The sequence below is a fragment of the Dermacentor albipictus genome, chromosome 7 (genome assembly GCF_038994185.2).
Source record: "Dermacentor albipictus isolate Rhodes 1998 colony chromosome 7, USDA_Dalb.pri_finalv2, whole genome shotgun sequence".
Taxonomy (NCBI): domain Eukaryota; kingdom Metazoa; phylum Arthropoda; class Arachnida; order Ixodida; family Ixodidae; genus Dermacentor; species Dermacentor albipictus.
Genome location: NC_091827.1, coordinates 44,321,684 through 44,347,642, shown reverse-complemented (window position 1 = coordinate 44,347,642; position 25,959 = coordinate 44,321,684). Strand labels below are relative to the sequence as shown.

The following is a 25,959-nucleotide window of genomic DNA, read 5'->3' as shown; positions in this document are numbered from 1 at the left end:
AATGAACTGTCAATAACAGGATATCTTGTGCAGCGGGTTAGTGTGTTAGAGGCAATGCTCTCTGTACAACTGCCTTATTTCATTCAACTGAAGGTACAAGCTAAATGGGTTGAAGAAAAGTAACATTTGCAAAATAGCACTTTTTTTAAAGTTTCTTTTGCAGCAATCGCTGTGTCGTAGATACTACGTTTTCATTGTGTCCAAGAAAGTGGTCTTTGACAAACGCTCTTTAAGCTTTCATAGGTTGCTATGCAACAAGTGTCATAGTGTCCTAAAATCCCAGTGCCTTGCCACCCAAGAAAATCCCAGCTTGCAGAGAAAAAAGAAAAGAAAAGAAAGCGAGGCAACTGGCTGTAGTTTTGATGCTTGCGCTGACCGAATAAAATGCATAGTTATCTAGCAAACAAGCATCAGCATTGCAATGTGTGCCTTAACCATCGTGTCCACCTTGGAAATCAGCTCAACACACGGATTAGCAATTTCAAGGACACCCAAGAATGCTCGCAGCGAAATCAGCTGCCCTTGCGATATCACTCAAGTACGACTCGTATCGCTCTCTTTAGAAACAGTAAAAGCAGTTCAACATTTTCGACAATCCAGACCAAGAATTTACCTTCCGGAACATATCATCAGAAGAAGAAAGCATGCATTGCACTTCAGAGCATCAGGGTGCGAGGAGGACGGGTACCTAGACCCAGGAGGAGTATTGCTGGTGTCATTGGCACATCAACTCTGCAGTGCTATTGAGTAAAACAGAGACGCGCAGCGGGCAGGCAACTGCAGAACAAAGAAGTGTACTTAAGAAGCAGAAGGCTTGGCATGCCAGAGAGTCACTCCTGCAAAAGAATGCGCATGGAACCAGTTGAAGGGAATGTGGTTGTTCATCACGTGCACGTCGCCAGCCCGCTCCCTCTCGGTTGAACCTGTCTGTCCCTTCTGCATGCATGTCAGTGCGTGGTGAGGTGGAATAAGAAGCAAGTATTTTTTTTTTTTCGCCAGAGAGCCCATGATGATTCTGCCGCTTCACTCCAGTGAGTTGTAGACCAGCAGCTGCTTGAGGACTTTCGTCTGGCTCGTCTCTCGGATCTCGCCAGCGAGGAACATCTCGTCCACGACACTGTACACCTAGGTGGGGAAAAAAAAAAGAGGCGGTGCCGATGGTGACCACAGTTGTAGTGGCCTTTCTCAACTGGAGGTGAGTGCTTTGAGCATGCGTCTGCTAATTCGAGCAAATTGGAAATAACTTTGCCTGTATGAATTTGACAGGCTTGGAATGAGTCAACTGGTGGTTCGCCAACTGCTCAAGCTCGCACATGCTGCGACAGGTGCAAGTCAGGCCAGGTGGCAGGCTGACAAGTCACCTGAATCGCCACCTACCAACCTTGCACGAACATGACAGGTGTTGGCCAAGCCAACTGGTGAACTGACGGGTTCAGCTGAATTGCAAACTGAGCAGTTTTTGTACATTGCAAACATTTCATTGCTTCATGCGTGGCAGATCAGATAAAACTCGAAGCAGGATACAATCAGTACAGGTTGCACCAGATGACCTGCCGCTAGATTTTTTAGAAGCAACCCTTGTCACGGCTGGTATAACGAGAGGCAAAGTTGCACATTTCAGGAAAGTGAAGCACATTCATTGAAGTGCGCTAAAATTACTCTAGAAGATGCTTCCCGAATCTACGTTAAGCTGGGACTAGGAGACGAGGATACTTTTGTCCCAGCAACCAGTACAAACGTCGTGTGTGGGGCCCCACCTTGTAGAAGTTGAAGACGAGGTCCAGCTCACAAACGTTGTGGAAGTACTCGTTAAGCACTTCCACAAAATTGTGGATGGCCTCAAGGTAGGCCAGGTTGTTGTCGTGCACGTCCACACAGATGCAGAAGTAGAGGCCAGCGTAGCGCCGGTACACTATCTTGAAGTTGCGGAACTGCACAGAGGACGCCAGAATGACCACAAGGAAGCATGCCGGTTAACAAGTAATGTGTCACCGATAGTGTGTGGGGCCTTGCTACAAACACAGTGATGTGTTGAACGCATTAACAAAGATTAACATTTCTGCTTATCATGAATCGTGTAGAGCATAAGTGGCAGTTTGGTTGGGTCCGTTTTACTTGTGTCTAGATATAGCCGCAACAAAGCTAGCCATGGCAGGGTAAGCGCAAGCCTTAAGCTGCCGAATCCATCTTTCTGTGGGAGCAGCACACTGTGCTTCTACAAGTGGGGCTAGTCAATAGATTTAATTCTCCACTGGAAAAGAGCCATCCTGGTCACCTAGGGGGCAGGACGTGACTGCAGGAATCGAGCTGTTACACACACTGTCTCGTGCCATACAAATCATTTATCTAAAGCTAAAACTTAGGTTTTGGCTAGCTGGCTCATTCTTTAAGTATAGATAGGGCAGTGAGAAAAAAACGTGGATGCAAAATTGACCCGTAACGATGACAGACGCAAGACTGCTCTGTCTACTGTGCGTCTCAGATAACATCAGCCAAGCTGTTCCGATGAGATAAAAGATTTTTAAAAAAGGCACAGTGCGAGGTACAGTTATAAAACCTATGATGTTTGGTTGTTACAGGTCTGACGACTGAACACCATTGGGCTTAAAACTGTATCTTGCACCATGTTTTTTAAATATATTTTTTCATTGAAGAGCTTGGCTAACGTTAACCCAGGACACCCTATAGTATATCTAAAATATTGCAGGGGGTTCAATGATGTAATTAATGGGACAGGTTTGCTTGAGCACACAATAAGGCTTGTGGCACTTGACCCAACACAGACTGTGACACCCAAGCCAAGGGGCTCATGTCAAGGCGACAACAGCTGTTGCCCTTCGTGAAAGCAATGACTCCCACAAAGACCACTCTACCAGCATCTGACCCTGACAAGCGCACTCTCACGAATGGCCCACTAATTGATAAAAGGGGCCAACGTCGAGGACTTCCGTGGGAATGATTTCGACATCAAGTTCACAGTTTGCCACGTCGTTTGCTTCGTATGCGGGGGCGAACGTGCAACATTGGAGGCGGAGCCCAGCGGAACGATGCGACGTCATGGGTGAGATTTTGCGAACGGTTCAAAGATTCTGGTTGGTCGGGAAGAACGGTGAATTTCCCCTACGAGAGAAAGGGGAAAGAGTAGTGCATAAAAAGCGGATCTGGAGGTGTTGTGGGTGTGTGCTCCGACTTGTACTAGTGCTCCTAGTTGTACGAGTGGTACTATTCGTGCTCATGCAAGTTTGTAAATAAACCCTATATCTCATCTCCTGGACATCGCCCTGGGCCTCTCAATTGCCCGGCACCTTGCACACCACCAGCCATGGAACCGTAATGGCTGTTCGGACCCAGAGACGCAACAACTGTATGACTGCGGTGGGATACGCTACCCTGACTCCCAACAGAGTGCGGTCTCGTGTGATCCAGTGATTAGTCCACACAGCCGCAATTGAGATTGTTTGACCGGTACCAATGATGGACCATATCACCTGGCTATCACAGTCCGCTTTGCTACCAGACCACCTTGAGTTCACACAGTGAATATGGCTTGTCAGCATTATGGCAAAGAAAATGTCAGTTTTATTTCCCACATTTAACTAGTCCTCATGATGCTATTAACAAACCTCTCAAAGCTGAATGATAGGCTACACTTTAAGAGAGTCATACTTTCCAGGAGTTGCGATTTATTTTTTCCTTAATTCCATCTTGCAGCAGGTTCATTTCAATTGTGGGCCTTTATGTGCATCAATTGGAGCATATTACCACGCAGCACCGAGGGCTATTGAGTAATTATGCAAGCTGAAGACACAAATGAACAACAAACAAAAGTAAACAGTTCGATAACACACAGCGCTTATTGCGACATAACTAATGATGGGCACAGTTACTAGCAAGCGCGCACACAAAAATTGTCCGAATCCTAGGGGTAAGAACTATTTCTCCGCGGCACATGAACACCATATAAACGTGTACATCACTTCAGCGTAACATAAATTCAGATAAAGCGAAGCGCACGCACACGAACAAGTTGCCGGAGGGCACTCCGATCAATGTTGGAAATAACCATTGATACCGGGTGAGGATGCTAGAGATGGTTCAGTGTTGTATGAAGCCCAAGAAAAAAAAAAAAATGAAGGGCTGGAAAGATAGCACCACTGATATGGAAGGACTTACCTCGACGAAATTCGTGTGCTTCGCATCTCTGACCGTCACGACGGCATGAACCTCTTCGATTAGCTTCTGTTTCTCATCGTCATCAAAGTTCATGTACCACTTGGCTAACCTCGTCTTGCCGGCCCGGTTTTGAATCAGAATAAAGCGTATCTGAAAAAGATGAGGCATTGAAGAGTAACATGAAGGCAACGCAATGATAAAGATGCACCGAGATGAAGCAGATATTCTTTTTTTCTTTTTTTTTTTTACTTCGTAAGGCGGATCATTGCTATCCGATGGGTGACATAACCCAAGTAGCCGAAAGCAAGATGCAGTAATAGGCATTGCGGATGGCCGGGTATCACGGTAGGCATTGCGTAAAGCGTCAGAAACGTCGCCGGTGAACGGGAAATGTCGAAATAGTGCCCACTCACCATATTTCCTGAGTAATAGAAGATTTGCCCAGCGGCTACCGCACCAAACCAACTACTCCGCCTCCCTTCTCGCTGGCCGCCCCAAACCGGAAATGCAAACCGCCGACTGGCTTGCGGAAGTTGAACAGATGGCGCATGTCAACTACTAATTTGCCTTGTTTATCCAGTTGGTTTGCAACTTTGTTTACAGTAGTCATCTGTCCATTGTTTCTTCTCGCACAATTTCTTGTGCAGCACCGGCAAGCGGCTCTGCACGTGCTTTTTCAAATGCTGAGTGATCGTGAACCTCGTGTACCTTTCTGGTTGCCGGTTTCTTAGTGACGGCTCTGCTCATTTGTAGATTTGGAAGGACAACATAAACATTGAATCATGACGCACTTGGAGAGAATGCGAACGCACGTTCATCTTCGTGAACATGACTTGCTTCATGTAAGTGGTCGTGCAGTTCAATACGAAACCTGTTGCATGCGCTGCGTGGTAACGTTTACCTTCAGTTATATGCCAATTGATTGTTATAATCTCTTTCCTCGCGTGATCTTTGTAGACTGAAACTGTTGATCACTGCGGCGCTAGGCCGGGCGTGGATGACAGCTGGGATATCCAAAAGTTTACTAAGGTAAGTGAATTCATTCGTTCGCTAACAGTGCCTTTAACTAACGTCCTCATCAAGAGCCATCAAATTATCCTGTTAAGCGGTCTCACCAAACGCGTCGGACCGACAAAATGTAATTAACATATCTCGTCGTTGCGTATCAAGCTGTCTAAACCTTGCAAAGAGAAAAAGCGGTACACAAGTGAAAAAAAAAAAAAAAGCTCCTGTTTTTCTTCGATTTCTTTAGCAAAAGTGTATAGTGTAACGTCCTCGGGCATACCAAAATGCACTAATGCATATTCAATGCCACCTTTGTCTCTCGCTCTTAGAGATTTAAGGTTGGAATCATCTCCCTGGACGACATGACCATGGAGTTCGACATGGTAGGCCTCAACCCGGCAATCGCGAACGCCATTCGCAGGATACTGCTCGCAGAGGTACGTAGCAATGTCGTGTGCACGCTTTTCCATTACACGTACAGAATATAAAAATTGTAGGTAAGCCATTTCACATGTGTGGCCAGTGAAGCACGCTCTTGGTATGGCACGGCAGGAACATCCATGGAGTGCCAGGCAATGACGCAGGTCATAAGCTAAATGGCCTGCTTGGTTTCGACAATCACTGTACATTTCTGGGCTTTCAAGAACTGCTTCTGTCATGTCTTGCAGGTGCCAACAATGGCGCCTGACAAAGTGTACCTGTACAACAACACGAGCATCATCCAGGACGAGGTGCTGGCACATCGGATTGGCTTGGTGCCTTTCAACATTGACCCACGGATGTTTGAATACAGGGAAAGCGGTAAGGCATGAACTGCAGTTTCGTATCTTAGGCGTCAATTGCAAGTATTGGGTTTCTTGTATTACATGCGCTCTGGGAAAGGTTGCATTTTTTCTTTCTTTAACCCTTGCCAAATCTTTTTTTATGACTGCTGCACGGTCCCTGCCGGGTTCTTTTCACACGTTGGTTCAGTGGACATATCATGGTACATAAAAGCAGGTTTTTCGGGACCATTTTCTCCCATTTTAGTATTTGTGAACAGTTCACAAATTCCTTCGTCTGTCATATTCTGGACAGATGGACATGCCGTACTGGTCGCGGCCACGGCTGCCCTTCCGATACTCAGTACCAGCTGTCCTTTTTTCTCTTGTTGGCTCAGTAAACATTTCATGCTACATAGAAACTGCGTCTCCGTCGTTGGTTTCTTCCAATTACTAATTCATCAAGTATCCATAAATTTCGTCACATGTCAGTGTGTGGACAGACCTGCCAAGCTGGTTTGCCATGGCTGAGCACTGGGGCGTTTGCTCTGCCTGCATTCAGAAATTTACCTTTCAGGGTATTTGTGTGTTTAGATGACTTCTCTATGGATGGCACAAGAGCACAATGTTATTTTTTTTGCACGAGTTGCTTCCGAAGAGACAGGGAGTGCACTGAAAATGCGAAATGAGTTTGCTTGGGAGTGGCAAGGGTTGTGCGAGGGTGCTGCCCGAGTTGTTTCAGGAGTTCCAGTCAAAGGGTTCCAAGAGCTCCTAACCACCTCTGGCATTTTTGAACATATTTTAAATAAAGGCATAGTGTACAAAATGCCATGATGTCAACCTTTGACGAACATAGCAGCTCCATATGCTGTGGGGAAGTCAGTCGTTGCTTGCTGGCAAGCTTAGGCAAGTTTGACCGCTCCCCTAACTATACCCCTCCAATTAAAAAAAAATAATAATAATCCCGTGCTCCTCTCCAGGCTTTTACGTTTTCTTCTTCACACATCTCGATACCAGCAGGGTCAGTCGTGTGACATCACCAGGGTGAAACCTGTCGATTGGCCAATCAGTGAGGGGCAAGAATGCCAATGTAATGTTTGGTACTGACTCGAGTACCAATGAATCTCTTAGAGAAGCACTCTGTGAGAAGGAGAGAGCGCCCTTGGTTGGAAGTGTAGCAAAGGCGAGCAAGAATTGTTGGTGGCTGTTTCTTTGATATTACAACTTCATTTTGAAAAATACTTGCTGCTCTATGTTCATTGTAGACTGATATGCAGCTGCCACTATGTAACAAATTTACGAGCCCGCTGTGGTTCGGGAACCACCCGTGAAATCTGACAGCAATGTAATTAGACGCAATGGTGTCAAAATATTACTAATCTATAATTACTCTGAAACGATGGCAGTCCGGTAGTTCCTTGCTCTTTAGATTGCGGAAAGATGCGGGTTGACATAACCCCATGGGGCATAGCTGAGCACAGGCACAGATTTCTCATTTGCAGTTGAGCCTTTAAAGAAGTTCAAGCGCTCTTTATTTAGTCATGCTTGATTTCAGTCAGGGTCAGTTACATTTGTCTTGGGTGGGTTACGATTTTAGTGACCGACACGAAGATCACAGTGAATTCAAAACGATATTTTTGAACGATTTTTGTGTGGTGATTGTTTGACCATGACTTATCTCACATATGAAACATGCATAATTTGGTGCTGTCCTAGCCTTCTTGAAGTATATAAGCATGCTGTAGTAAAGGGAAATTTAAACTTTTTTGCACTTGTGTGTTCATTTTTCAGAAAGTGATGGCTCTCCCGAGGACACAGTTGAATTTGAGCTTAAGGTAAAGTGCACCAAAAATCCACATGCTCCAAAGGATGCAACCATTCCAGATGAACTTTACAGGGACCATGTCGGTGAGGGGCAGCAAACTGTTTTCATCACCATGTCTTGCACCAAAACACTTAATAATAACTCGCAATATCTTTTACTGCTTTATTTCTTTGCAGTGTATACAAAGCACCTCACATGGGTCCCCCTTGGATCGCAAGCAGAAATTGTGAGTCCTTTTAGCAGCTGAATCCCTCTGTGACTGTTTACGCAGCATGAACTTTTGTATACTTCGAACTATATGCTTTTCTTGCATTGTAATGTTGTTTTGTTCTTCTGTTCTTATTTCTTGTCAACCTGCTGCAGTTTGGAAACAAGCCACCGAGGCCTGTTCATGATGACATTATCCTAGCGAAGTTGAGACCTGGCCAGGTAAGGCTTGCAATTACAAAAAAAAATGGGGGAGTGGGGGAAGAAGGACTTGCTCTAGATGAGCCATAGAATCGGACCCTAATTTTACCTTAAACAGTTTTAAAACTATGCCTGTTTTGCATGGCACAACCCTAATCCTATGATTAAGCACATACTTGTCACCTTTCTTTTTATTGATGTTCTTTCTTTCTGTAGTTGTAAATACTTTCGCTAAGCTAACTCAAGGTGTGCAGTTTGCATGCACGGTATGGTTTACTGTTAAAGGTGACACCTAAACAGTTGAAATAGTCAGTAGAACTGCAAAGTTACCTAGCCTTTATTGGAAAAAAGTGGCTGATATAATCAGCTGCATGTATTTTGGTACACAAGATTAGTCTGTGTGTTTTTATGGCGTATCTCAATAATAATTTGTGGCAAGTTACTAACTACGGGTTCTCTTTAATGGTTGCACATACTGTACACAGTATTGACTTTAAGTAGAAACAGCAGCAAAGTTGATGTTTTCAATATATTTAAGGAAGTTGAGTCTGTTCCATGTTTCAGATGGGAATTGTCTAAGCAGAATGAATTGTAGCTCCTTGATGCAACTACTGAAAGTTGCGTCCAATCGAGGACACACTCTGGAAATGCAAACCCAAGCCTTGCAAACTGTTGTTTGGCTCCATTTTTAAAGTTGTAAGAGAAAACACTGTTGTGTGGTCGAGTCTGCACTTGCTGCTTGAAAGTTCAGCACATATTTCATTAACTAATCGCTTCTAAGAGAAAGCTTTATGTCGGGAGCTCCTATCTAAATACGCAGGAATGAAGAAATTGTTGCATATGTCATCCTTTCAACTAATGTAGGTGACATTTTTTTCCTGCATACTATAAGAGGAAAAGGTTAAGATCTGAATTTTGGGAGGAAGTCTTTTATTTAGGCCACTCACTTTTTATTTTTCATAGCAAAAAGTACTGAAAGTTTAAATTGAAGAATCCAGTCATTAAGTTTTACAACTCTGACTCAGTGATAAGAAATGATATGAGAATTCTGTAAATGGCATCTATCTCAAAAGACCAAATTGTACATGTTTTAAATGGGTATGAATTATACCACTATAGTTTGAAAAGGGCTTTGCCAAACTGACGTAAGCAATGTAATAATTTCATGCAAGCTGTAAACTAATGCATCACGCTTGGCTGCTTTAGTCAACCTAACGGATCCAGTTTACAAAATAGTGATGTTTGTTTTGGATGCAGAGTTAAGAGTTTTAAACGCGCTTCAATTTTCTTGAAGTTCCCCAATTTTCGCCAACTCGTGCTACAAAACTTGGATGCCATAAATTGATAGTTCTGCTTCCAGCAGCTGGCAGAATTCAACTTATTCTCTTAACGCACCAGATTTAATTCGAATTGGTGTGGCAGTTGTCTGATAAGCGCATTCCTGCATTTCACGTGGGTTTGCATATATATAGAAAATCAGCAAGACTTGTTGCTGGTCTAGTTGGTTTGCCACGATGAAGAAAAGATGCAGAGAAATATGAACAAGGACATGCACTGACTGGTGCAAACGTTCAACTGTGTTATTTCTGTAAGAAGCTATCGATTCAAGCAAATTCTCACACATGGGCTGTGATGGCGGGATAGTGCATAGATAGTGCGTGGATAGCGATGGCAATGATAATGCAAACAGAAAAGAACAAGAGAAAAAAAAAAGATTATGCAGACCCACTGCGCATGTTGGAATCATTGTGAAGCGAAGACTTTAATGAAGCGACCATTTGAATACTATGCAACTAACAGGTGAGGCATACAGCTGTGTTTACGTTCATCCTGTGCAATGCGCGATCTCGTGCAATGTTTATGTTTGTGCAGCACGAGGGTCACAACTTTGATCTTGCACAATACGCACTACATGATTCACAAGCTATACTGAATTGCGAACACCACAGCAAATCTGGTGGATGTACAGTGTGAGAGGTTTACATAGCGATTTCATGAGGACAAATACTTATCAAGGGAAGAAAGGCAATGACAACTGTATGCACGGAGAAGTACAACACAGATTTAACTACGTTTAAGAATTCTGTACTTCATACACAGTGGTACACACTTAATGGCTAAATCAAATAAATCAAAATAAGCTGTTGAACATAGGAATGCGCTAGTATTCCATTAAGAAGAGGCCTCTGTGCTGTGAGCCTATGAGTCGACTTTATATGTACAGGTTTTATGGGAATATATATATTTTTTAATTAATTATTATTACACAGAACAGAAGTGCACTTAATGGCACTAGTTTTGACACTAGGCATTACAAGACTAATATAAGCCTTTTTGCTGGAGCTTGTATTCAGGCATATACGTATCTATCTGGTGAGAAACCAGCAGGCAACAGCAGCAGCAGCCACACCAAACCTGGCATGGTAGGCAAAGAAAGCTTCCCTTTAAGAGCTCAAAGATGCATATGTATGGAATAGGCATGTCATTGCGACGTCAGCAACACTGCTGGGGAAATAGATTTTTACCGCGAGTTAAAGGTTCCCCCCTCACATATTGCACTTGGCTTTTTTTTTGTCTGGGGAGGAGTGGAAGAAGCACTGAATGGATGAGATCTTTTGTTGTAACTGGGCATTGCTGAATAAGTCGAATTAGGGAATCTTGTACAGTGTCCGTTCCTTTACAGTCTCTTTTTCCATATGTTTTCTGCGCAGGAGATTGACCTGAAGCTGCATTGCATGAAAGGTACAGGCCAGGTTCATGCAAAGTTCTCGCCTGTAGGTGAGTGGCATTGCTTGTGTTCAAGCAGGTTTGGCGCTAGTGTGCGGGCATCATGCGTTCGACTCTTCATGAAATTCCTAAACTTCGATTCGAAAGCATAAAAAAAAAATACTGGAAAGCCGAGCATGCCAAATAAATTAACAGCTTTTCTACACCTTGTTTTGGTTTTATATTCCAGGAGCTGCCAGTGTTGGGATGTTGTGACAGAGAAGCCGGTCATGTGGAAGCGGGACATTGGGGGGGGGGGCAACGCTACGGCACTCACTGCAGCCTCGCTGTCGTCTGCTATGATGTTAGTCAACGTATAGGCCGATGTAGCAGCATGGCAGATGACCGGCTGAGCGACAAAATGCCACAGTGTCCTGCTACCACAGTACGCTTTCTGCATCGTGACATCATGATGCAGTCACCTCTTGGGAAATGAAGCCGAAACTGGTTGCAGAAAAGCTATTAAATTGTTTAGGGTGCTTCGAAACATTCCAGTAATCTTTTTTTATGTTTTAGTAGTCGAGGACCTTCATTCAATGCAAAAATATAAAAAATCCAAACTATTATGTCGGTACTCCTTTACGGCCTGAATTCTTAAAATCTTGTTTTTGACCGAAGAAAAACAACAGACTCGCACTTGAGACTGCTTGTATGCAAGATTAGAGCATCCAGAATTAGTTACTAGCTTAGGGTGAAACTTTTGAGGGCTTGTTACAAAAAACAGATGAGTGTGTAGTGCTGTAAGTATCCATTTTTATTCATACATCTCCTCACTGTGCGGCTTTTTCTATTTGTAAGGTGAATAGTTTTGCCACTTATAGCATCTTGTAAAACAGTTGCTTTTCTAGCGACGATGATTGCAGTTGGTCCACCTCAGTGAGTGCAACTACATCAGTTTATTGGAGTGTTTATTCTCAATGTACGCAGTCTAACATAATTTATTGTTGCTCTTCACTGTCCCTTCAAAAAGATTATGTGGTGGCTTCAGAAATATCTGGGTTGTCACTCTTGCCAATCTGTAAAGAAAAAAAAATTTCTGCATGAAATTTGCTAGTTTGCCATAGAAGGGCTCAACTTGTCCGCAGTGCTTTTCGGGATCTTGGAATTTTCATTTTCGCCTCTACAATTCTTCTAATTTTCTTGAAGTTCTTTAGTATAGTAGTGCTGTTAAGCATCAGTTTAGCAATAACTCATTGAAATTTTTTATAACTGCGTACATGCTTATGATGTTGTCTTCATTGTTATTCTTAAGCTATTCCTCAGTAAAAGAATTGGCCATTTTTGCCCATGATTCAGAATAATAGCAAGGCACAAAGGGGTTAAGTGGCATTCTTGTCGTTTAAAAAAAAAAGAAAGAAAGAAAGAAAAAAGACAGAAGAAAAGAGAAACGAGAGAGAGAAAAGTTGCCATGATGACAACACTGCTCGTCACGGCAGTTGAACGCCCAATTGTTGCTCTCCTTACCACGCAGCCACGGCATCTTACCGCCTCCTCCCGGAGATACGACTTCTGCGCCCTGTGCTGGACGAACAGGCGGAGCGGCTTCAGAGCTGCTTCTCTGAGGGAGTCATCAAGCTGGATGATGACCCGGACGGTCAGTTGCATGAAGCCTTGTGTCGTTTCCTCCGGTTGCAAGCCTCACTATGATGTCTCCAGAATTGAATTCTGACTTCAGTTAGGAAGAAAGTCACATTACACGATGTAAGGCTTACAGTAGTTTTATGGGCAGTATGAGTTGCAGCAAACATTCGCTTACGAACAAAGATGTGTGATGTCGCGCGCCCATGACACCCATGAACAGCGTTCACTCAGTGACCACAAGCACTCAAGGTCGTAACACTGGCTTGGCGAGGGATGCCGGCAGCAGGGTGCGCATGACCTTGTGCCAATTGAACATCTCGTAGCTCACTGTTCATTTCACTGTGTCATGACTGCAAAACTTGCGAGAGCATGTGACCTCCAACACTGGGTGTGCGGTAAGGCAATGTGCATCAAGGCACCGGCCTTTTCGACTCATCCTTGCACCCTTGTTCTTGCACTCATGACAGATCATGTGACCTCCTGTAAGGCTGAGCATGCATTGTTGTAGCTGGGCGGGCACAATGGCAACAGCGATGCATCAAGCATGCCTCAAGTGTCTGTATGTTTGTTGTCGCAATAAAAACCTAGGAAAATAATGCGGCTGGCACTGTACTCATTGCAAATGCCATGTCGAAACAGGCACATTGATTGACTGAACATGTGTTTTATCTTTGAAAGAAATTGCTCTGCAAACTAGTGTGGGAAAGGACAATGGAAAGAGTACATAAAATTAAGTGCCATAGGGGAGAATTTGAGGAGTGCGAACGCAAGCTTGTCCAAGCTGCAAAAGTGACAATGTGTGTCTCGGGCCTCGCCATCTTGGTCCGTATTGGCATCTCATGCTGCAACGATTTGCACAACGCGTTGAATTATGTAGATGCTAATTGCAGTTGAGTCTGTCAAAGTCTTTAGTGACTGTAGGTCGTGTCTTTCCTGGTTAGGTATTTCATGCATTTGTTTCCAGAAGGTGTAAATAAGATCATAATATATTATTACTACCTTCAGGAACGAGACATTTCGTGGATTAATAGAGTGCCTTAGTTGAGTGTGTTTACGCTCCGCTAAGCAGTTAAGCGGAGCGGAAGCGCGAATGCGCATGCGCCGTCCGCTTAGCCGTAAGCGGGATAGCAGAGCGAGGAACACGGTCCGCTTAGAAGCTGCCTGAGCGGAGCGTGCCGCGCAGCACTTTGGCTAGCGTTGGCGTCAGAACGGATTGGATTGGATGCAGGAAGCAAGCGGGCTGGCTAACATGTGGCGTTCCCCAAGACAGCGCTTTATTTTCCATTGGATAAAATGTACTGGTAACACATTACAAGCGCACGTCTAGATGCTTCATGGAGAAATAAGTTATATATATACATATATATATATATATATATATATACGTTTTACTGTATAAGAGTGATCATGAAGTGTTTTTATTTTCTTTCATTACCCTGAATTCAGCCAGAGGGCGCTGCAACTACGAAAGGTCCGCTCCGCTCCGCTAAACGTGAAAACGTGAAAATCACCCGCCCCTCCGCTGTGGCTTTGTGGGGCAGCTAGTAGCGGAGCGTACCGTAAAGATGCTCAATTAAAACACTCTAATGAGAGGCACTCATTGTGTTGGCTCAGGGGCTTTAGAGTTTTGCATTTGAGCTTTCTTTATTTTTTTAGCCACTGATTCTCGGCTGATGTTGGCAGAGTTCAGTGAAGGTTGCAAGAATGTTTGTATATTTAGATATAAGTGCGTGTAGAGGAACTTCGTGTCACCAAAATTAATCTAGAACCCTCCACTAAGGCATCTCTCATTACTCATGCAGTTTCAGGGTGTTCAACTGATGAATCGATCAGCTGTGATTGGTAAATAGTAGTCGAGCTGTCATTAAAAATTTGTTATCTGAAGCCTGCATTCTTTCTATTTTAATTCTTAGCCTTTCAGTAGTAGTAGTAGTAGTAGTAGTAGTAGTAGTAGTAGTAGTAGTAGTAGTAGTAGTAGTAGTAGTAGTAGTAGTAGTAGTAGTAGAACAACGCATTTATTGAAAATAGAACGAGTATTGAAGCTGCTCAAGCTTCTTTGCTTGCCGGTAGGTAGGCTCCTTAGTCCAGAAGCCCCACAGCAGTAACTGTCTCCTATGCCCACCTTACCAGCCATAGCCATTCGAGCAGGTCTGAACTGGCCAGCGCTGCTTTCTACTGGTCAAGGAGGTGTGGTTGGAAAGTTTGGTGCATGTGCACATGCCTGCACTGTGTGGTAACACTGGAATGATATTTTCCATTGCTGCTTCAGGTCACAAAGTGGCCAGGGTTGCCAATGCGAGGGCCGACACCTGCAGTCGTAACGTGTTTAGGTTCGACGACCTCAAGGACGCTGTCGAGCTGACGCGAGTCAAGGACCACTTCATCTGTGAGTGGATCTTGCTTTCTTCTTTTTTTGAATACATTTGCAGTGTTCTTTAAGTTTGTGGAACTTCAAGGGCATTTTCAGTGCCGCCATGGGGAGAAATACTGTTTATTATGGCTGCGCCAACTCTCAGACCAGCTGTACTTGGTGGCTGCAGCGTTTATTACAATGAAAGCTTCGTGCCTTGTCCTCTTTGTTTCGACGTGGACTTCTCCACAACTTGATTGCAGCTTGTTCAGGCAGCCTCTACCATGTTTACCCAATTCCAGCACGCTTCTAACCCATTAAAAAAAAAAAAATGGGCAAGAAAATTTCCTGTGCATCGCAATAAGTCTGGAACGTGGTAGCCATGACAACAGGGTTTCCAAAGAGATCGCGCAGCTTCTTTTTGCACGTGTCCCAAGTAGTAAAGTCGGATTCATGCGTCTCAAACCGTACCTTCATGGTGCCTCACAAGAAAAATATATTAGCCAGCATAAGTGTGGCATCCCACCTGCTGTGGTTGCTGACGCGTTGGTAGTGCACCAACCATTCTTCTATGTTGATGTTGTCGGTGCCAGTGAAGGTTCCTGAATCAAGTGGGTAGGAGAGGACAACTTGCAATGTTGTCTGAGTATAGTTAGCCATGGCAGCAGAACAGATGTGTCGTCCACTGCGGAGATCCAGATCCAGAGGAGTGTGGCAAGTTTGCTCCACAGCTCCGCCAAATACTATGGGGAAGAATGGGAAGAATAACTTCTCCAATGTGTGAGAAAGGCAGCTGAGACTGTGAATTGTTTGGTGTACCGCCTTGAACACGCTACTAGTGAATTCCTGGTAAGCGCTGAAAAGGATATATATACAGGGAGGACGCCTAGCTTGAAACCACATGGCATAACGATACCACTTATTGATGTCAGCGTCACATCATGTTCCTCTTCTCTTCAAAACGTCTTTGTGTAGCGGCACAAACTACTAAATCACAATATTTTATCATTTCGTGCCTACTTAATGGTTGGGAAAGTAGCAATAGAAAGGCTTGAAAGGTTCATTTCATTAAAGGAATCAATCTCTTCATGATGTATATTTGTTGCAATGACGTTATTTGGGTATCATTAATCATATCACCGAGTAATTTTGGGGACAAAGTGCCCAGCAGCACCATGGGCACCTAGAAGGGTAGTCAGCATCTACGAGTGACAGCGTTTCAGGTAGGGGACAACCGTCAGTGTTCAGTTGTGCCGCGGTGACTCAACTTTGAACATGTGCATGGGCCAGCGCGTGATGTCACCAGAGCTCTAATGACGCACTCACGCCATATACAGATGACTGTTGCTTCGGATACACCTATAATGCTTGGTGACGTCCAGGCTGCTCTCTATGCAGGACAGCACCACATGCTTCGTGCGCTTGCCCTGACTTTCATTGTGTCGGGTCAAGCTGTAATTAATAAGTGACTGCACATTTACGGACTTGTATTTGTGAATGTGCAATGAAACTGCCATCTTTTCTCACTTTCATGTTAGGACCAATTTATGTGAAAGAGGGATGAACCAGTTGTTTTTTTCTTTACATTTATACTTTTTCTACTGTCCGTCCTTACTAACGGCTCACCTCAGCGACGCCAAATCCAAATCGCACTGCCAGCAACCTCGGAGTATTAACCCTTCCTTTTTCCCAACTACGCTGCGATATTGCAGCACTACTGACTTGAAAGAAGAGAGTATTCACTACCATGCCCAAAATTAAGCGAGGAGGAACCAACTGCCCTCCACAGACTACAAACGAATGCATATATGTCCGTGGAATTCTCGTGCAGCGGATGCGCCCCACACAATTCTCGTACCTATGCCGATTCTGTGATGCAACAAACACCCTCCAACACGTGGTGTTGGTGTGCCCACACCGCGAGAAAAACGCTCAAGATTAAGCGGCAGAACTGCTACAAGCTGTCAAAGAAACATGGGAGGCAATGTTAACGGCACTGAGCCTAGAGGATCAGCGAAGTCTGGTGGACCGAGCACGGACTGCCCCATTAGCCAACGCTTTTCTGGACAGAGAGAGCCCGCCCACCTAGAGCGAAGAAAGAACACCTTCTCGATGTTGCGCACTATGAACGTTTATTCCTCCTCCTCCTTTCAATGAGGAGAAGTCACCATTTCTTTCTCTTACAATGAACGGTCAGGGTACAACCAAGGGTACTGCATGTTGCATGTTTTGAAGTATGATAATCGAGGAGCGCACTGCAGTCAAGGGTGCATTAGAATAGAATAAATACGGCTACCTTGCATCAGCCTACATGCATTTCCAGGGGGAAAAGAAAATAGAAAAAAAAAACATGTATATATAAAGCTCCGTCTTTATATTTTCAGTTTCTGTGGAATCCACGGGTGCCTACACACCTGACCTCCTCGTCACAGAAGCCATCAAGGTGCTCATGTCCAAGTGTCAGATGTTCCTCGATGAGCTGGAACACGTGCAGGTTCATGGCTGACTTGCCGTGGGAAAGCTGACAACTGTGAAGATTCATCCGATCATTGGGGGTCACTGGCTACAATAAAACAGCAGTACCCAAAGCTTCATGTGAACATTTTCGTTTTTTCTGTTCACAAGTGCGCAGAGGATTGCCTCTGCTCACATGTGCTCTAGAACATTAGCCCTTGTGAGGCAACCATGTGTGGCTAAGAACGTAGGTCAAGTACACTCCACTGTTAAAGAGAACACCTGTTTAGTGCTTGGCTAACAATTACTGTTGAATTGTGGCAGTTACAGCAAAATTAAGGCGTGAAAGCACAGCCTTTTTTTTAATGTGTAGATTTCAGCATAATGCACCCTCTCAGTCATTTTTTATCTTGTTATAGTGTATAAGTGTTCCTTTGAAGAGTGGATCGTGGATGCAGATGAGAATGCAGTCTCACATGCATACAAGGAAATAGGTAGTTTAGGTAATCTGTTCCTGGCTCAAGACAAGTGTATCTGTGTGGAAACATTTTTCTTGTTTGTGTTAGTTAGCTTGTTTGTTTCAGGCTGGGATGGTGCGCATTCAGTCTGTGCAGCACGTTATGGGCATGATCTACAAACAAAATGTAATGTCATCTCAAAACTGGGTGCTTGAGCACGTGAAAAGATACTTTAGGATGATTCTCATTTGCTTGTTCTGTGTTCCTGTGCTTTTAGTTGTCAAGTAATGTGCTCTCTCCCTACCGATTGCTAGCCTTCTGGTCAGCTCAGTTTGTGTGGCAACCAACTCAGAAAGTCTGTAATGCAAGATTGGGTACCAAGACCAGGGTGAGTGTTCCTGTAACTGTGAAGTGCTTTTTTTCTGAAGAACCCGTTCCAAGTTTCCTTAATGCTTTTGTGCTACTTCTGGTGGGATGCCAGTTTTTTTTTTTTTTTTTGGTAACAACTGTACGGACACTTCAGGTGAATTACCGCTGTCGCCATTGCCGTGATCCGTATATAGTGCAATTGTGACAACATTGCGGCTGTGCACCATATGCTGTAGGTGCAAGGGTGAGTCGGAAAGGATGCGGCAGTGTCTTGATGTGGCAGTGTCTTCTCGCTCTCGCGAGGGAGGAAGGTGGGGAGGGTGCACGCCGTCTCCTCACATGCGCAAGTTGGAGAGCAGGGAGACGTGCGTGTGCTAGGAGGGAGAGGGAAGGGGGCACGTTAGCGGTGCACAGTGGCGTAGCAACAGGGGGGGCCGGGGGGCCGGGGGGCCGTGGGCCCCGGGTGCAAGGGGCCAGTGGCGGGGGGGGGGAGGGGTGTCATATACGCCTGAAGACACCCTTTCCGCCGGTTACACCGGGGGGGGGGGGGGGGTGACAGAAGACCTATGGGCCTCGGGTGCCAGACGACCTAGCTACGCCACTGCCTATAGCCCAGGGAAATTATTGTTTTGGGCCGGTCCAATAAGCTCCCTTGAAAGTGCTCGTTCTTTGCATGGATCACTTCGCACGCACGTGCTGATGCCGATTTACGCGATAAATAAGCGAATAAGCGGAGAATAATTTTCTCTGAAAAATGAAAAAACGGTAAGCCTATAGCCCAGGCAAATTATTGTTTTTGGCCGGTCCAATAAACTCCCTTGAAAGTGCTCGTTTTTTGCATGGATCACTTCGCACGCACGTGCTGATGCCGATTTACGCGATCAATAAGCGAATAAGCGGAGAATAATTTTCTCTGAAAAATGAAAAAACGGTAAGCCTATAGCCCAGGCAAATTATTGTTTTTGGCCGGTCCAATAAACTCCCTTGAAAGTGCTCGTTCTTTGCATGGATCACTTCGCACGCACGTGCTGATGCCGATTTACGCGATAAATAAGCGAATAAGCGGAGAATAATTTTCTCGGAAAAATGAAAAAACGGTAAGCCTATAGCCAAGGGAAATTATTGTTTTTGGCCGGTCCAATAAACTCCCTTGAAAGTGCTCGTTCTTTGCATGGATCACTTCGCACGCACGTGCTGATGCCGATTTACGCGATAAATAAGCGAATAAGCGGAGAATAATTTTCTCGGAAAAATGAAAAAACGGTAAGCCTATAGCCAAGGGAAATTATTGTTTTTGGCCGGTCCAATAAACTCCCTTGAAAGTGCTCGTTCTTTGCATGGATCACTTCGCACGCACGTGCTGATGCCGATTTACGCGATAAATAAGCGAATAAGCGGAGAATAATTTTCTCGGAAAAATGAAAAAACGGTAAGCCTATAGCCAAGGGAAATTATTGTTTTTGGCCGGTCCAATAAACTCCCTTGAAAGTGCTCGTTCTTTGCATGGATCACTTCGCACGCACGTGCTGATGCCGATTTACGCGATAAATAAGCGAATAAGCGGAGAATAATTTTCTCGGAAAAATGAAAAAACGGTAAGCCTATAGCCCAGGGAAATAATTGTTTTGGGCAGGTCCAATAAGCTCCCTTGAAAGTGCTCGTTCTTTGCATGGATCACTTCGCACGCACGTGCTGATGCCGATTTACGCGATAAATAAGCGAATAAGCGGAGAATAATTTTCTCTGAAAAATGAAAAAAACGGTAAGCCTATAGCCCAGGCAAATTATTGTTTTTGGCCGGTCTAATAAACTCCTTTGAAAGTGCTCGTTTTTTGCATGGATCACTTCGCACGCACGTGCTGATGCCGATTTACGCGATAAATAAGCGAATAAGCGGAGAATAATTTTCTCGGAAAAATGAAAAAAACGGTAAGCCTATAGCCCAAAGAAATTATTGTTTTGGGCCGGTCCAATAAACTCCCTTGAAAGTGCTCGTTCTTTGCATGGATCACTTCGCACGCACGTGCTGATGCCGATTTACGCGATCAATAAGCGAATAAGCGGAGAATAATTTTCTCTGAAAAATGAAAAAACGGTAAGCCTATAGCCCAGGCAAATTATTGTTTTTGGCCGGTCCAATAAACTCCCTTGAAAGTGCTCGTTCTTTGCATGGATCACTTCGCACGCACGTGCTGATGCCGATTTACGCGATAAATAAGCGAATAAGCGGAGAATAATTTTCTCGGAAAAATGAAAAAACGGTAAGCCTATAGCCAAGGGAAATTATTGTTTTTGGCCGGTCCAATAAACTCCCTTGAAAGTGCTTGTTCTTTGCATGGATCACTTCGCACGCACGTGCTGATGCCGATTTACGCGATAAATAAGCGAATAAGCGGAGAATAATTTTCTCGGAAAAATGAAAAAACGGTAAGCCTATAGCCCAGGGAAATAATTGTTTTGGGCAGGTCCAATAAACTCTCTTGAAAGTGCTCGTTCTTTGCATGGATCACTTCGCACGCACGTGCTGATGCCGATTTACGCGATAAATAAGCGATTAAGCGGAGAATAATTTTCTCTGAAAAATGAAAAAACGGTAAGCCTATAGCCCAGGGAAATTATTGTTTTTGGCCGGTCCAATAAACTCCCTTGAAAGTGCTCGTTCTTTGCATGGATCACTTCGCACGCACGTGCTGATGCCGATTTACGCGATAAATAAGCGAATAAGCGGAGAATAATTTTCTCGGAAAAATGAAAAAACGGTAAGCCTATAGCCCAGGGAAATTATTGTTTTTGGCCGGTCCAATAAACTCCCTTGAAAGTGCTCGTTCTTTGCATGGATCACTTCGCACGCACGTGCTGATGCCGATTTACGCGATAAATAAGCGAATAAGCGGAGAATAATTTTCTCTGAGAAATGAAAAAACGGTAAGCCTATAGCCCAGGCAAATTATTGTTTTTGGCCGGTCCAATAAACTCCCTTGAAAGTGCTCGTTCTTTGCATGGATCACTTCGCACGCACGTGCTGATGCCGATTTACGCGATAAATAAGCGAATAAGCGGAGAATAATTTTCTCTGAAAAATGAAAAAACGGTAAGCCTATAGCCCAGGGAAATTATTGTTTTTGGCCGGTCCAATAAACTCCCTTGAAAGTGCTCGTTCTTTGCATGGATCACTTCGCACGCACGTGCTGATGCCGATTTACGCGATAAATAAGCGAATAAGCGGAGAATAATTTTCTCGGAAAAATGAAAAAACGGTAAGCCTATAGCCAAGGGAAATTATTGTTTTTGGCCGGTCCAATAAACTCCCTTGAAAGTGCTCGTTCTTTGCATGGATCACTTCGCACGCACGTGCTGATGCCGATTTACGCGATAAATAAGCGAATAAGCGGAGAATAATTTTCTCTGAAAAATGAAAAAAACGGTAAGCCTATAGCCCAGGCAAATTATTGTTTTTGGCCGGTCCAATAAACTCCCTTGAAAGTGCTCGTTTTTTGCATGGATCACTTCGCACGCACGTGCTGATGCCGATTTACGCGATAAATAAGCGAATAAGCGGAGAATAATTTTCTCGGAAAAATGAAATAACGGTAAGCCTATAGCCCAGGGAAATAATTGTTTTGGGCAGGTCCAATAAACTCTCTTGAAAGTGCTCGTTCTTTGCATGGATCACTTCGCACGCACGTGCTGATGCCGATTTACGCGATAAATAATCGAATAAGCGGAGAATAATTTTCTCGGAAAAATGAAAAAACGGTAAGCCTATAGCCCAGGGAAATAATTGTTTTGGGCAGGTCCAATAAACTCCCTTGAAAGTGCTCGTTCTTTGCATGGATCACTTCGCACGCACGTGCTGATGCCGATTTACGCGATTAATAAGCGAATAAGCGGAGAATAATTTTCTCGAAAAAATGAAAAAAAACGGTAAGCCTATAGCCCAGGGATATAATTGTTTTGGGCAGGTCCAATACACTCCCTTGAAAGTGCTCGTTCTTTGCATGGATCACTTCGCACGCACGTGCTAAGGCCTATTTACGCGATAAATAAGCGAATAAGCGGAGAATAATTTTCTCGGAAAAATGAAAAAACGGTAAGCCTATAGCCCAGGGAAATAATTGTTTTGGGCAGGTCCAATAAACTCTCTTGAAAGTGCTCGTTCTTTGCATGGATCACTTCGCACGCACGTGCTGATGCCGATTTACGCGATAAATAAGCGAATAAGCGGAGAATAATTTTCTCGGAAAAATGAAAAAACGGTAAGCCTATAGCCCAGGGAAATTATTGTTTTGGGCCGGTCCAATAAACTCCCTTGAAAGTGCTCGTTCTTTGCATGGATCACTTCGCACGCACGTGCTGATGCCGATTTACGCGATAAATAAGCGAATAAGCGGAGAATAATTTTCTCGGAAAAATGAAAAAAACGGTAAGCCTATAGCCCATGAAAATAATTGTTTTGGGCAGGTCCAATAAACTCCCTTGAAAGTGCTCGTTCTTTGCATGGATCACTTCGCACGCACGTGCTGATGCCGATTTACGCGATTAATAAGCGAATAAGCGGAGAATAATTTTCCCGGAAAAATGAAAAAAAAACGGTAAGCCTATAGCCCAGGGATATAATTGTTTTGGGCAGGTCCAATAAACTCTCTTGAAAGTGCTCGTTCTTTGCATGGATCACTTCGCACGCACGTGCTAAGGCCTATTTACGCGATAAATAAGTGAATAAGCGGAGAATAATTTTCTCGGAAAAATGAAAAAACGGTAAGCCTATAGCCCAGGGAAATTATTGTTTTGGGCAGGTCCAATAAACTCCCTTGAAAGTGCTCGTTCTTTGCATGGATCACTTCGCACGCACGTGCTGATGCCGATTTACGCGATAAATAATCGAATAAGCGGAGAATAATTTTCTCGGAAAAATGAAAAAACGGTAAGCCTATAGCCCAGGGAAATAATTGTTTTGGGCAGGTCCAATAAACTCCCTTGAAAGTGCTCGTTCTTTGCATGGATCACTTCGCACGCACGTGCTGATGCCGATTTACGCGATTAATAAGCGAATAAGCGGAGAATAATTTTCTCGGAAAAATGAAAAAACGGTAAGCCTATAGCCCAGGGAAATAATTGTTTTGGGCAGGTCCAATAAACTCCCTTGAAAGTGCTCGTTCTTTGCATGGATCACTTCGCACGCACGTGCTGATGCCGATTTACGCGATTAATAAGCGAATAAGCGGAGAATAATTTTCTCGAAAAAATGAAAAAAAAAACGGTAAGCCTATAGCCCAGGGATATAATTGTTTTGGGCAGGTCCAATAAACTCCCTTGAAAGTGCTCGTTCTTTGCATGGATCACTTCGCACGCACGTGCTGATGCCGATTTACGCGATAAATAAGCGAATAAGCGGAGAATAATTTTCTCTGAGAAATGAAAAAACGGTAAGCCTATAGCCCAGGCAAATTATTGTTTTTGGCCGGTCCAATAAACTCCCTTGGAAGTGCTCGTTCTTTGCATGGATCACTTCGCACGCACGTGCTGATGCCGATTTACGCGATAAATAAGCGAATAAGCGGAGAATAATTTTCTCTGAAAAATGAAAAAACGGTAAGCCTATAGCCCAGGGAAATTATTGTTTTTGGCCGGTCCAATAAACTCCCTTGAAAGTGCTCGTTCTTTGCATGGATCACTTCGCACGCACGTGCTGATGCCGATTTACGCGATAAATAAGCGATTAAGCGGAGAATAATTTTCTCTGAAAAATGAAAAAACGGTAAGCCTATAGCCCAGGGAAATTATTGTTTTTGGCCGGTCCAATAAACTCCCTTGAAAGTGCTCGTTCTTTGCATGGATCACTTCGCACGCACGTGCTGATGCCGATTTACGCGATAAATAAGCGAATAAGCGGTGAATAATTTTCTCGGAAAAATGAAAAAACGGTAAGCCTATAGCCCAGGGAAATTATTGTTTTTGGCCGGTCCAATAAACTCCCTTGAAAGTGCTCGTTCTTTGCATGGATCACTTCGCACGCACGTGCTGATGCCGATTTACGCGATAAATAAGCGAATAAGCGGAGAATAATTTTCTCTGAGAAATGAAAAAACGGTAAGCCTATAGCCCAGGCAAATTATTGTTTTTGGCCGGTCCAATAAACTCCCTTGAAAGTGCTCGTTTTTTGCATGGATCACTTCGCACGCACGTGCTGATGCCGATTTACGCGATAAATAAGCGAATAAGCGGAGAATAATTTTCTCGGAAAAATGAAAAAACGGTAAGCCTATAGCCCAAAGAAATTATTGTTTTGGGCCGGTCCAATAAACTCCCTTGAAAGTGCTCGTTCTTTGCATGGATCACTTCGCACGCACGTGCTGATGCCGATTTACGCGATCAATAAGCGAATAAGCGGAGAATAATTTTCTCTGAAAAATGAAAAAACGGTAAGCCTATAGCCCAGGCAAATTATTGTTTTTGGCCGGTCCAATAAACTCCCTTGAAAGTGCTCGTTCTTTGCATGGATCACTTCGCACGCACGTGCTGTTGCCGATTTACGCGATAAATAAGCGAATAAGCGGAGAATAATTTTCTCGGAAAAATGAAAAAACGGTAAGCCTATAGCCAAGGGAAATTATTGTTTTTGGCCGGTCCAATAAACTCCCTTGAAAGTGCTTGTTCTTTGCATGGATCACTTCGCACGCACGTGCTGATGCCGATTTACGCGATAAATAAGCGAATAAGCGGAGAATAATTTTCTCGGAAAAATGAAAAAACGGTAAGCCTATAGCCCAGGGAAATAATTGTTTTGGGCAGGTCCAATAAACTCTCTTGAAAGTGCTCGTTCTTTGCATGGATCACTTCGCACGCACGTGCTGATGCCGATTTACGCGATAAATAAGCGATTAAGCGGAGAATAATTTTCTCTGAAAAATGAAAAAACGGTAAGCCTATAGCCCAGGGAAATTATTGTTTTTGGCCGGTCCAATAAACTCCCTTGAAAGTGCTCGTTCTTTGCATGGATCACTTCGCACGCACGTGCTGATGCCGATTTACGCGATAAATAAGCGAATAAGCGGAGAATAATTTTCTCGGAAAAATGAAAAAACGGTAAGCCTATAGCCCAGGGAAATTATTGTTTTTGGCCGGTCCAATAAACTCCCTTGAAAGTGCTCGTTCTTTGCATGGATCACTTCGCACGCACGTGCTGATGCCGATTTACGCGATAAATAAGCGAATAAGCGGAGAATAATTTTCTCTGAGAAATGAAAAAACGGTAAGCCTATAGCCCAGGCAAATTATTGTTTTTGGCCGGTCCAATAAACTCCCTTGAAAGTGCTCGTTCTTTGCATGGATCACTTCGCACGCACGTGCTGATGCCGATTTACGCGATAAATAAGCGAATAAGCGGAGAATAATTTTCTCTGAAAAATGAAAAAACGGTAAGCCTATAGCCCAGGGAAATTATTGTTTTTGGCCGGTCCAATAAACTCCCTTGAAAGTGCTCGTTCTTTGCATGGATCACTTCGCACGCACGTGCTGATGCCGATTTACGCGATAAATAAGCGAATAAGCGGAGAATAATTTTCTCGGAAAAATGAAAAAACGGTAAGCCTATAGCCAAGGGAAATTATTGTTTTTGGCCGGTCCAATAAACTCCCTTGAAAGTGCTTGTGCTTTGCATGGATCACTTCGCACGCACGTGCTGATGCCGATTTACGCGATAAATAAGCGAATAAGCGGAGAATAATTTTCTCTGAAAAATGAAAAAACGGTAAGCCTATAGCCCAGGCAAATTATTGTTTTTGGCCGGTCCAATAAACTCCCTTGAAA

General features: G+C 44.0%; 2 protein-coding genes across 2 annotated transcripts; one reads left to right on the top strand and one right to left on the bottom strand.

Moving 5' to 3' along the window:
* Nucleotides 1-778: 778 nt before the first annotated feature.
* AP-2sigma (adaptor protein complex 2, sigma subunit) lies at nt 779-4,730 on the bottom strand. Its single transcript, XM_070522026.1, has 4 exons — nt 4,587-4,730; nt 4,174-4,323; nt 1,758-1,931; nt 779-1,125 (listed from the first exon to the last, which is right to left on the bottom strand). The coding sequence occupies exons 1-4, from the start codon at nt 4,587-4,589 to the stop codon at nt 1,024-1,026; spliced, it is 429 nt and encodes a 142-aa protein (XP_070378127.1). The 5' UTR covers nt 4,590-4,730; the 3' UTR covers nt 779-1,023.
* Nucleotides 4,731-4,806: 76 nt separating this feature from the next.
* On the top strand, nt 4,807-17,457 carry Polr1C (RNA polymerase I and III subunit C). Its single transcript, XM_070522024.1, has 11 exons — nt 4,807-5,015; nt 5,131-5,202; nt 5,508-5,615; nt 5,847-5,979; nt 7,731-7,847; nt 7,941-7,990; nt 8,128-8,193; nt 10,884-10,950; nt 12,410-12,532; nt 14,789-14,905; nt 17,254-17,457. Exons 1-11 carry the CDS (start codon nt 4,956-4,958, stop codon nt 17,373-17,375), a joined length of 1,035 nt encoding a protein of 344 aa, XP_070378125.1. The 5' UTR covers nt 4,807-4,955; the 3' UTR covers nt 17,376-17,457.
* Nucleotides 17,458-25,959: the final 8,502 nt, after the last annotated feature.

Bases quoted from the DNA above. Each gene is read 5' to 3' on its own strand.
- Polr1C (XM_070522024.1), top strand. From the start codon at position 4,956: ATGACGCACTTGGAGAGAATGCGAACGCACGTTCATCTTCGTGAACAT. The intron at 8,194-10,883 runs GTAAGGCTTGCA...TTTTCTGCGCAG, and splicing joins CGAAGTTGAGACCTGGCCAG to GAGATTGACCTGAAGCTGCA. The intron at 12,533-14,788 runs GTCAGTTGCATG...TTGCTGCTTCAG, and splicing joins GCTGGATGATGACCCGGACG to GTCACAAAGTGGCCAGGGTT.
- AP-2sigma (XM_070522026.1), bottom strand. The intron at 1,932-4,173 runs GTAAGTCCTTCC...TCCTCTGTGCAG, and splicing joins AGCACACGAATTTCGTCGAG to TTCCGCAACTTCAAGATAGT. The intron at 1,126-1,757 runs GTGGGGCCCCAC...TTCCCCACCTAG, and splicing joins TCGTCTTCAACTTCTACAAG to GTGTACAGTGTCGTGGACGA.